At 45.6% G+C, this 12,902-nt stretch overlaps 1 protein-coding gene across 1 annotated transcript in view; it reads left to right on the top strand.

The window, feature by feature from the left end:
• mettl24 (methyltransferase like 24) overlaps positions 1–12,902 on the top strand; it is a 109,062-nt gene that overhangs the window by 18,376 nt on the left and 77,784 nt on the right. The window contains exon 2 of the mRNA XM_063040769.1: positions 8,146–8,244. Coding sequence (XP_062896839.1) covers positions 8,146–8,244 — 99 coding nt within the window. The remainder of the gene's footprint in view (positions 1–8,145; positions 8,245–12,902) is intronic.

The following is a 12,902-nucleotide window of genomic DNA, read 5'->3' on the forward strand; positions in this document are numbered from 1 at the left end:
TCGGTTGAGGTGTTCCAGTGATGTTCCATTCTGTGGCGCTGTTTTAGAAAAGGGCAGATAGATTGCTTTGATATCCTAGCATTAATCTTTCATTTCAGATCACAAAAGGTTATCGGATTATCTGGTGAGGAAGAGCGTGTGGGCTCTTGCTGTACATATTACCAGCATTATTTCCGACACTGCAATTCAGGAAGCACTTCGTTGGCTGTTTGAGGTCACGAGGCTCTGGATAAAACACTAGCCTACTTCTCAGTTAATTCCCTTCACCGTATCCTGGTTCGATACGGGCTCGTCCTCTGTCCATGCCCTTTCACAGAACCGAGAACAGTACAGCGCAGGTACTATCCCTTCAGCCCAAAATGTCTCTGCTGATCATGATGCCAAATTAAACTAAGCCTGTCTAACACCACATGATCCATACTCTTCCATCACGTGCCCATTGTGAGTACTTTCACCACCACCCTGACAGCACAATCCAGAAACCTATCATTCCGCGTGTGTGGAAAAAAAATCAACAACTTGCCTTGTCACTGTAAACTTCCCCCTCTCTCTTTAAAGCTCTGTCCTCTATTATAAACATGAAATAGTCTGGAGATGCTGGAAATCCAAAGCAATATGCACACAAGATGCTGGAGGAACCCAGCAGGCCAGCCAGCATCGAAGGAAGTGAATGAATAGTCAACGTTTCAGCCTGAGACTGTCCTTCAGGACTGGCTGTGTTATATGACATTCCTATCCTGTCAGAAAAACTACCTGCCCTATCTATTACCTCCCCGTAATTTTATAAACCTCTATCAGGTCTCTCCTCAGACTGCGAAGCTCCGGAGAAGACAATCCAGATTTGTCAAACCTCTCCTTATACCGAATGTAATTCAGCGAGCACTCAGCTTAGTGGAGGCAGGGGCTGAGGCAAGGTTTCAGCTCCATGACCCTATTGCTGGAGGTGCTGTCAATAACTGCAGTCCTGGTAGGAGCAGTTGCTGTCACTGGCCTGTGCGTGAGGTATGCTCCTGAGCTGACGTTCACACCCTGTCACAGTAACATGCTGGTATAGGCCAGCTGATTTTAAACTCTTAGTCCCGGATTCTTGAGATCTGAACAGTCCTGCTGCTAAAACAGAATGATTAAACAGCCCCGTTCAAGAAGTTGTGTTACTTCTGTTTGATGCCTTGCATATTAAATAAACTGCGTTAAAATCTCTTTTCTTTCTATCAATAATAAAAACAGATTGTTATGGCACTAGAAAGCTCCTGCTTGCTTTTACTTCCCGCATCTGGCGGACTTGGCTTGCCACACGCTGATGAAGGCTACAGCCCTGGTCTAGACGTCAGCTGCTTAAAGCTGATGACCAAGAGTTTCCAAAGAAACCTGAGCCCTTAACTCTGCTCCCTGTTTTTTTTTGACCAAGCAAAGACATGACACCTTTCTCTGTGTGCTTCCTGTGCCTCTGTTTCTGGGGTTACTATTTGTCGCTCTGATAGGTTCCTTCCAGAGGACGGTCTAGGCCGCCTTCCACCTCACACTGAAGCAAGCACCACTGTCCTGTGATTATGCAATGGGCAGCTTACAGCAGGTTCTCATCCAGCACTGCATGGCTCCTTCACAGCGGTCCAGTCACTGGCTGATGTATAGCATTAGGGGCCTGTTCTGTCAGGTCTTGGGCTTCATGGACCCGCTGTGCACAGATTTGCTTGGGCTGCGAATTGGAATTTTAAAGTTAAAGTCTGTCCTGAGCCTTGTGGCCCATCAAGCCGGTGCATATGCTGGTTTCCGTGGCGTGAATTGACTGAGGGTACGAGACCCCCCCCTCCCCCCCACCAGATGGGACGCCAGTCTATCGTGAGGTTAACCCCCAGCTTTTTAGCTGGGTGGACTGGAGCAGTGTGTGGTTAAGTGCCTTGCTCAAAGACACAACACGCTGCCTCGGCCGAGACTCGAACCCACGACCTTCAGATCGTGAGCCCTTGGCCATGTGCCACACTGCGAATCGGAACGGCACTCTACCATTAGTGCCATGTCTTTGTTGCCTGGTAGCCACACTCAGCTTTGGTGGCTCTATAAACTGGTGCAGAATGACGCCATCATAAGACCATACGGCATAGGAGCAGAATTAGGCCATTTGGCCCATACAGTCTGCTCCACTATTTCATCATGGCTGATTTATTATCCTTCTCAACCCCATATCTTCTTCCCATAACCTTTGACACACTTACCAATCAAGAACACATCAACCTCACCTGTAAAAATACCCAATGACTTAGCCTCAGCCATCTGAAGCAATGCAGTACACCAATTCACCATCCTCTGGCTAAAGAAATTCCTCCTCATCCCTGTTCTAAAAGGACATCCTTTTATTCTGAGGCAGTGCCCGTGGGCCCTAGACTTCCTCACAACAGGAAACGTCCTCTCCATTTCCACTCCATCTAGGTTTTTCAATATTGGATAGGGATTGCTGGCTGCTGACAGGATGCTTGGCTTTGACGTGCACACGTGCAGCCTTTGGTATCACACAGAGTATGTAGATGTGTGATTATTAGGTGATAGTCCGCACTGTGGGGAGCACTGACCCAAGTGAGGTAACATCCAACTTCATGAGTGGTGAGGGGGAATGAAGTGCAGCTCCCTCTGAACAGAAAACGTCACCACAAATGTTAGACATCACTGGATGGGAAACTGCAAGCTGTCACAAGCATCTTTATCTAGGAAGGATTTGGATACATCAATGTTGATTGCTATGGTCGCCTTTGCAGCCCTTGGCAATGGAGTCCCTGTCCTCTGCAGAAGCTGCATTATGTTTTGAGTGGGTGACAGATTTCAGAGAGGACATCCCTTTGGAAGGGTGTCAGTATCCGTCACTGAGGTTCATTAAGCTAAGGGGCCCCTGAGTACCTGGGAAGACTTTGGCCTTCTGCCTGTCCTCCCTCTTCTAGCTTAGTGACTGACTGTGCGTCGTCCCAACCCTGCAATACTCAGGGGTAATGCCTGGCACTTCACCCTCCTCTGACCACATCAAGAGCCTTGATCAGCAGAGAGTCCTGCTTCTCCTGCCATTACTGTTTTCTAAAGCATTATACTGTACGACCCAGCTTTCTATCATATCCTTCTAAGACCTCCTGATAAAGTCAATGCTTCCTGTAAAGTGTAGAAGTTCCCACAGAGTCTGTGCAAAGTTCACGTTGACATAGCTAAAAGGGCTGCTGTTGTGGACTCATCTTTACTGAGGAGTGGATGCCACCTTGAGGAGCAGTCCAGAGGCACGGTACATGTTGACAATGGGGAGGGCACTGAAAAAGGTGAGTGGTGGGGTCACACCAGTGATTAATTGGTTGCGGACACTGCTGGAATCCTCATCAGATTTCTTTATTTGTAACGCACATTGATTGGAGCTGGAAGGAACTTGCCCCTTGACAAGAGGTAATTGACAGTGTTCAGCAGAGAGAGACTGACAGACACAAATTTACTCTGCCGAACGTGAAGCCTTGCCAACTCACTCACACTGACAGCTCCCCTGAACCTTGTCAATCCAAGCCCAGAGGGGAATGTCTGTTACACCCCTGCCCACACTGAAGTGGAGCATGCTGTGAGAAATCAAAAGCCTACACAGCTCATAGAATCTTGGATTGATTTCCTTGTGACAGGTGATCTTTCAGCCCATCAGCACTCTGCTGAATTCCTGAGAATGATCCAGAGTTCATTTTCCCTGTTGACACACTTTACCTCTATACACCTGTAATCTTGCTTTAAAGCACAGACACTCATCAATTTATGAAAGTTTTATTTACAGATTTTCCCCATGCTGTCATTAATTTCTGATGTCTTTCACTCTAAAGAATGACTCATCATTCTCTATCTGTAGGAACACATTGTGCCGAAATACCAACAATACATTTGGCCCGGCCTTTTCCAGTTATAAAATTACATTAAGGAAGCCCTTCTTCTCGGAATGATGTCTTTTCATCAATGGTAAAAGACTGCATTTGTTCAATGCACTCGCAAATTTCTATAGATGTTCCGTGGAAAGCATTCTAACTGGTTGCATCGCCATCTGGTATGGAGGGGCCACTGCACAGGATCAGAAAAAGTGGCAGAAAGTTGTAAACCCAGTCTGCTCCAACATCGTCACCAGCCTCCACAGCATCTGGGACATCTTCAAAAGGTGATGCCTCAGAAAGGTGGCATCCATCATTAAGGACCTCCATCACCCAGGACATGTCCTCTTGTTGCTTCTATCAAGGAGGAGGTACAAGAGGCTGAAGACACTCAATGATTCAAGAGCAGCTTCTTCCCCTCCGCCATCAGATTTTTGAGTGGACAATGAACCCATGTACACTGCCTCACAATATTTTTCCCTTTTTGCATATATATAATTTATAGTTTTTATTATTATGTATTGCAATGAAACAACAAATTTCATGACGTATGCCAGTGATATTGAACCTGATTCTGAAAGTTACTTGTAGATCTGCAACTTTCCACTTTTAGCTTGAGAATTTCAGTAACAACAAGACAATGTTTTGGTTAAATGCCCTAACAGAACAGAACAAAACTAACTGCTCCGGGGCGAAATGATCCACTAAAGTGAGACGTCTAGCCACACGACGAGAAGTTAGGACAGGCCACCTAAAGCTTGGACCAAAAGATAAGTGGAACTAGAAAGAGGCCGGGGTTTAGCAAGCAATTTCCAGATTTTCTCATTGCAGGATGGCGAATGAGCAATTAGATTCGGATCTGATCAGGAGCCAAGACTTGGAGCAGATATACAGTATATACAGGAAAAAAAACCTCTTTTGTGTCAAAGTGAAAACAGATCTCTACAAAGTGATCTAAATTAATTACAAATATAAAACACAAAATAATTGATTGCATAAGCATTCACACCCTTAAAGTCAGTATTTAGTAGATGCACCTTGGGCAGCAATTACAGCCTTGAGTCTGTGTGAATAGGTCTCTATCAGCTTTGTACATCTGGACATTCAATTTTTTCCCCCATTCTTCTTTACAAAAGTGCTCAAGCTCTGTCAGATTGCATAGAGATTGTGAGTGAACAGCCCTTTTCAAGTCCAGCCGCAAATTCTTAATTGGATTGAGGTCTAGACATTGGCTTGGCCACTTCAGGACATTATCTTTGTTGTTTTTAAGCTATTCCTGTGTAGCTTTGGCTTTATGCTTGAGGTCATTGTTTTGCTGAAAAACAAATCTCCCAAGTCACAGTTCTCTTGCAGACTGCATCAGGTTTTCCTCCAGGATTTCCCTGCATTTTGCTGCATTAATTTTACCCCCCTACCCTCACAAGCCTTCCAGGGCCAATTGCAGTGAAGCATCCCCACAGCATGATGTAGCCATCGCTGTGCTTCACGGTAGGGATGGTGTGTTTATAACGATGTGCAGTGTTTGGATTACACCAAACATAGTGTTTAGTCTGATGGCCAGAAAGCTCAATTTTGGTTTGATCAGACCAAAGAACCTTCTTCCAGCTGACTTCAAGGTCTCCCACATGTCTTCTGGCAAACTCTAGCTGAGATTTCATGTGAGTTTTTTTTTAGCAGTGGCTTTCTCTTTGCCTGTCTCCCATAAAGTTGTGACTGGTGAATCACCTGGGCAACAGTTGTTGTATGCACAGCCTCTCCCATCTCAGCCACTGAAGCTTGTAACTTGCCCAGAGTTGGCCTCCCTCACTAGTCCCCTTATTGCACAGTCACTCAGTTTTTGAGGACAGCCTGCTCTAGGTAGATTTACAGCTGTGCCATATTCCTTCCATTTCTTGATTGACTTAACTGTACTCCAAAGGATACTCAGTGACTTGGAAATTTTCTTGTACCCATCTCCTGACTGGTGCTTTTCAATAACATTTTTGTGGAGTTGCTTGGAGTGTTTTTTTTTTGTCGTCAAGGTGTAGTTTTTGCCAGAATACTGACTCACCAGCAGTTGGACCTTCTAGATACAAGTGTATTTTTTTCACTACAATCAATTGAAACACCTTGACTGCATAAAGGTGATCTCCATTTCACTAATTATGTGACTTTTAAAACCAATTGGCTGCACCAGTGATGATTTGGTGTGTCATTTTAAAGGGGATGAATACTTACGCAATCAATTACTTTGTGTTATATATTTGTAATTCATTTAGATCACTTTGTAGAGATCTGTTTTCACTTTGACATGAAAGAGTCTTTTTCCATTGATCAGTGTCAACAAAAGCCAAATTAAATCCACTGTGATTCAGTATAGTAACACAACAAAACATGAAAACTTCCAAGGGGAGGGTGGGTGAATACTTTTGTAGGCACTCTATCTATCTATGTGTGTGTGTGTATGTATAATATATATATATATATAGTGTATTTTTCCATCAATCTTTTGTCCTTTACCAGAGGCTTGGGAGCTTGAGGGTTTGGCACGGTATCCTTGCTGTTCCTAGTGGTGCTCTCTTCTAGACCGAGATTTTAGATGTTGTTTCCAGAATTTGTTCGAGCCAGTCTCCTAGTCCAGCTGTCACAGCTCCAAGTGCTCCCATCACCACCGGGATTACTGTACTCTGGCGTTAACCTTCCACATCATTTTTATCTGTTCTTTCAGGCCCTGGTATTTCTCCATCTTCTCAGGTTCCTTCTTCCTGATGTTACAGGTGTTTGGGATTGCCTCACCTACTGCTTCATCTACCAGTAGTTGGTGCTTGGAGCCGACTACTCCAACCCCCCTCTGAGCAGGGTCTGGAAGTTACGCACATGTTCCTCCAGCTTGGTGGCTATGATGCCTGATAGAAGCTTCCATGTTGTTGACCGGCAGGTTATAGGCCAGTAGTTGCTCCTTTGTGAAGATCCTTCATTATGAGTACTGTCCTTCCTTGAGTTAACCAGTCAAGGTGGGAGCCTGCTTCAAGCTGCTGGTTTATTGGAGCTGCCAGCCATGTATGTAATACTGTTAGTTTCTGTAGTTAGTGGAGGTTTTTTCAGTTAGTTGGGGTTCTCTTTTTTCCCTTCTTTTTCTTATATAAAAAATTCTTTTTTCATTAGCATATATGAGTTTTTTTTCAGCTTTATTAATTATATATATACGAATTTGCTGAACTTCTGTATTTTATAGCTGCAAAAGATTATATATCAATAAAAAGATTTTAAAAATGAAATAGTTTCTTCAGCCAATAGGTGTGGGTCATGTCAGGCCCTGGTGATGTCCAGTTCTTCATACTTTCTACCCATTGCTGGACATCTGCTGCTGTGATGGTGACTGGTTCTTCCTCTGGGAGGTTGCAGAGGCTTATTTGTAGGCCCTTCAGCCATTGGGCACTGGTGTTACGCGATGCTGCTTTCTCCCATATACTCTTCCAGTACTCCTTGGTTGCTATTTTGGTTGGTTCAGGCACTGGCATGTTGTTGCTCTGGAATTGTACAAATACTTCTCCTGGTTCTGTGGAGAAGAGTGCATTTATTCGCTTAGCCTCTGCCCCTTAGTGTACCTCTGTAGTCTGGTAGGAGAGGCTGTTAACTGTTGTTTGGCAGTTTCCAGGGCTTCGGCTATGGACATACCTCTGTACTTCCTTGGTAGCCGAGATGAGTCTTTGATCTTCACAGTTAGGCGGCTGACCTCAGCCCTAGCGGTATTTCATTTTGGCTTCCAATCGTTGTCCCCGGGGGTGCGGGCTATGACTGTCCCCACCACTGTATTTCATTTTGTAGCTCAGCGTTTCTAGGATTGCTGCTGATGATGCGTGTTTCAGGTTATCGGTTTCAGTTATGTTGGAGGTTGCAATTCTGAGTAGTGCTTCATTGGTTGCTCTGGGGAGCCTATTTCAATGATTGACAGTCATCAGTTTAGCCATGACCTTCTCTCTGATTGCATGAGAGAAGGTGGTGAAGGCAGCTACTCTCAGAATGCTTAAAGAAATACTCGAATCACCAAGTCATAGTAGTGTATGGACCAGGTGGGATTTTACTGTCGGAAGAGATGCGGTGAATCGTAGGACTTGTTTCTGTCCTATACCACTCTGAGAATGCAAAGCTGACTATCAGTAAACTAATCTTTGAAGCATAAGTTCCAAGTAGCTATGATTATGCTTTGGGTGATGAATGGGCTGCGACGGGAGGGGTCAGGGATGGGGGGCGGTGGGGTGTTCATGCACACTAACAGTAGTTTGCCTTTTTCCAGTCACTTCGTTGGCACATTGAACTCCAGCCCTGGGTCAGTCCACGACATTCCCTGGAGGAGGAAGCAGCTCGGTTCCTGGCCTATATCAGCCATTCTCAGGTGGGTCTTGAGCATAAGAAAATAGGGGCAGGAGAAGGCCCCTCGGCCCCACTAATCAATGTAATTATGGGTGAAGTGGCCTCACCTCTTCTGTGCCAGTTCCCCGTAACCCTCAATTCCCTGACTGGTTCATGAGAGCGTGAACCAGAGTGAAGTGTAGCAACAGGGACAATCGTTGCTGTCAGGGAGGAAACAACTTGTATGGAGCCTTACAATGTCTTCTGACTACAGCGAGTGCCGTGCTTGTAAAGATTTGCTGTGTATTTTGTAGGACTTGCAGCTGCTGTTCTGGAACAAGGCGAGTCCAACAGCAACCAGTGAAGTGATTTCTGTTGTGTTAAGGATTCTCTTGGAAAACTCTGACCATACGTTCTACACCAACAGTGGGGGGCATCTTCCCACATCTGAACTGATGCTGATCTTGCTCCGAATGCCCAATCCCCCTGTACCTGCCTGGCCCTCTTACCCACCTCAGGTTCCTGTTTGCTACAAGTGCATCCATTACTAGTTCTGCCTGACGCCCACCTCCTCCTGATCCAGAGATGCAGGCCTTAACCTTAGGATCTTCTTCACCTCATCGCCTCTTTTTAGTTGGCAGCAGGCAGTGAAATCTCAGCGCAAAACTGATTGGCAAATAGAATTTAATCCTGGCAAGTGTAAAGTGACACATTTTGGAATGTCATACATGGGTTAGGACATTGAGGAATGTTGATAACACAGTGACTTTGGAGCTCAAGTTCATATTTTCCTGTAAGTGGCAACACGAGTAGATAGGGTAGTGAAGAAGACTCCTGACATGGCATGTTTGCCTTTACATTGCAACATTACAAAATACTTGTTGGACCACACCTGGAGTACTGTATGCAGCTCTGGTGAGTGGAGTATGGGGGAAGGATGTGGTTGTGCTTGATATTCACCTGGATGTTACCTGGATTGGAGGACCTTGGGTGTGAGGGCATTGGATAGGCTGAGCTTGTCTTCTGAGGAGCAAAGAAGCTGATTTAGAGGTATGCGCAACTATAAGGGGCGTAAATAGGATAGATAGAATCTTTTTCAAGAGTGGGTATCAAAAGCAGGAGAACCATAAGCTTAAAGCGAGAGGAAGGAGTTTTAAAGAGGATCTGAAAGGATGGATTTCATATGGAGTGTTGACATCTGGAACTCACTGCCAAAAGTGGTGGAATGCAATGCGATCACCACATTTAAGAGAGATCAATACAGGTGCTCGAATAGGAAAGACATTGAAAGATATCGACCTAATGCAGATAAATGGGACTATCAGAGATGAGCAAAAAGTTCAGGACGAACCTGGTGAGCTGAAGCGCCTGTTCCTGTGGTGAACAATGCTATGACTGTGTGACTCTATAACTTTAACCTATAAGAAACCTGGTCATGATTGGAAGAGCCCAAGAACAAACCTGGGAAGATGCTGGGAAACCAGGAGGACACAAACAGTCGACGATGCTCAGCTGGCCAGGGAACACCCACGCAAAGTGAAACTGTTAACATTTCAGGCCAATGACCTTTCGTCAGCCGGAACCCTGGAGGGAGCTGGTGCCTGGAGGCCAGGAGGGAAGAGGGAGGAAGCCAGAGTAAACCTCGTGTGGGTTCAGAGGTGTGAAATCTGAAGCTGGCTGGGAGTTGCAAAGGGTCCAGAGCAGGTGCAAGCCTAACACAAGGTTGGTGGGAAAATAAATACGTTGGCAAAATTTAATTTGATAATTCCTTGAAATTCATCAGAGAGTGGATTGTATTCCTCGAACAGCTGTCCCTGTCCAGCTGCAGTGCGATTCTGAATCCTGGCAATGTGTGGGACAGCTGCAGTAGCCTCACATCCACATCTACACGCCACCCTCCTTTAGTCATTCACAGGGTACAGAAGTCACTGAGAATTTTCAACCCTAATTGCCCCTGAGGAAGCGAGCGGTATGCTACAAATGTACCCAAGCCAACCATGTGAGAGAACCCATTGCCTCTCGTGCTTGCATAGCTCATCAATGGAGAGCGAGATATGGTTGCGTCTGAGGAGGCCAAGATTTTCTCCACCGCGGAGGGACTGAAAACTATTGACCTGAAGTTAGGAAGACACAGCAGGCTGAGGGACTGTACTAGTTGGTTGCTTAGGTTATTGTCTGAGCAGGTACTAGACCCAGAAGCTTAGGCTGACTTGCTGGTAAATTGATTTATTACCGAGCTCCAGTGAAAAACTTTGCTTTGCATGCCATCCATACAGATCACTTCACCTCGAGGTAGTACAAGGGAAGAGCAATATCAGAATGCAGAACGAAGAGTTATGGTGAGAGAGAAAGTTCAGTGTAGGTGGACAATGGGGTGCAAGGCCATAGAAAGGTAGATTGTGAGGTCAATGGGACATTTTGTTGTACTTGGGAACCATTTAATAGTTTTATAACAGCAGGATGGAAGTTGTCTTTGAGCCTGGCGGTATGTACGTTAGGGCTTTTGTATCTTGTACCTGATAGGGAGGAGACAATATCTGTAATTATAAGACCATAAGATATTAGAGTAGAATTAAACCACTTGGCCCAGTGAGTCTTCTCTGCCATTTCATCATGGCTGATCTATTTCCTTCTCGGTCCCAGTCTCCTGCCTTCTCCCCCGTAACCCTTCATACCCTGACTAATCAAGAATCTATCAACTTCTACCTCAAATACACCCAGTGCTCTGGCCTCCACTGCCGCCTGTGGCAATGAATTCCGCAGATTCACCAGCCTCTGGCTAAAGAAATTCCTCCTCATCTCTGCTCTAAATGGATGTCCCTCTATTCTGAGGCTGTGCGCTCTGGTCTTAGACTCTCCCACCATAAGAAACATCCTCTCCACGTCCACTCTGTTGAAACCTTTCAACGTTCGATAGGTTTCAATGAGATCCTCCCTCGTTCTTCTGAATTCCAGGGAGTACAGTCCCAGAGCCATCAAACGCTTCCTCATATGGTAACCCTTTCATTCCCAGAATCATTCTTGTGACCTCCTCTGAACCTGCTCCAATGTCAGCCCATCTTTTCTTAGATAAATACGTTGGCTGCGTTACTGAGGCAGCAGGAAGTGTTGACAGAGCCCGTGGAGGGGGAGGTGCCATGGTCCTCAGGATGACAGATCTCTTTCACATTTGCTATTTTATTTTGCCAGGATTTTAGTTTTTATCTCCTGTGCTAACTATGTCATTTATCATAGGTTGAAGTGGAAGAATCCCACAATGCCAGAATTTTCTAATCTGTAGCACACATCCAATTCAAATTAACTGTAGGATTCTTTTTCTAAAATAAATCTTGTGTATACAGTTAAAGTGGAAGTGAGAGACTTAGAGTCATACAAAAGTGCAGCTCGGAAATAGGCCCTTCAGCCCATCTAGTCTGTGCTGAACCATTTAAATTGCCTACTCCCATCAAGCCCTACCACCATGTACCTATGCAGACTTCTCTTACATGTTGAGATCAAATTTGCATGCACCACTGTGCTAGCAGCGTGTTTCACAATCTCACGACCACCTTCTGAGTGAAGAAGTTTCCCCTCATGTTCCTTTTAAACTTTTCACCTTTCATCCTTAACCCATAACCTCTGTTTATAGTTCCACCCAACTTCAGTGGATAAAGCCTACTTGCATTTATCTTATCTTAGTCAGTCAGTCAGTGGGTGCCGTCCCGAATCTGGGGTTGGTGGCTATGCACCTCCATCTTCTTTGATCTTGTGACAGCACCGAGTACAGCTTCTCCCCCAGTTTGTTCTCGCTGGCCGCCTTGGCACCGCCCGCCGCCGCCCTGCCGAACTCAAGCCCGAGGCCATGTCAGCCTCCAGCCGCGGCCGCTTCTTCAAGCTCAGCCCTTCCTTAGGAGGAGGCCTTGGGCAGGTCCTGGCACACGGCGCAGTGCCCAAGTTCATCATGTCTCTTCTAACTAGGTGCATAGCATACGATTCGTAGATACATGGTGAGGCTTTATTCTCTTCCACGGAAGATGGCCGTTAGTTGGCTCACAAGGAGCTCATCTGTCGTTCGTCAGGTTTTGTTTTTATTAGTCCTGCTGGGTGTCCTCACACCCTCCTCACCAGACTAAGTCCAGTGGGGGAGCCAGCCCAAGTCATCGACCACTCGACCACGGCCCCCAGCCGAGTGCCGGGCACCCGCCTCCCGCTGAATCTCACCGAGCAGCCAGCGACCATATGCCTCAGCTATACCCTCATAATTTTGTATACTGTACCTCTATTAAATCTCCTCTTAATCTTCTACATTCCAAGCAATAAAGTCCTAACATATTCACTCTTCCTTATAACTCAGGTCCTCCAGACCTGGCAACATCCTTCTAAATTTTCTCTGTACTCTTTCAACCTTGTTTACATCTTTCTTCTAGGTACACAATACTCCAAATCAGCCTCACCAACACCGATACAACTTCAACATACAATCCCATCTCCTCAATACTTTGATTTATGAAGGCCAATGTGCCCAAAATTTTCTTTACAACGCTATCTGCCTGTGACATCACTTTCAACAAATTATGGACCTGTCTTGCCGGATCACTTTGTCCTACCGCTCTCCTCAGTGTCCACTTGTTCACTGTGTAAGACCTACCCTGGCTGGTCCTCGCAAAATGCAACATCTCGCACTCGTCTGCATTAAATCCCATCTGCCATTTTTGCAGCTAC

The sequence above is a fragment of the Mobula hypostoma genome, chromosome 2 (assembly GCF_963921235.1).
Source record: "Mobula hypostoma chromosome 2, sMobHyp1.1, whole genome shotgun sequence".
In the NCBI taxonomy this organism is placed as follows: Eukaryota; Metazoa; Chordata; class Chondrichthyes; order Myliobatiformes; family Myliobatidae; genus Mobula; species Mobula hypostoma.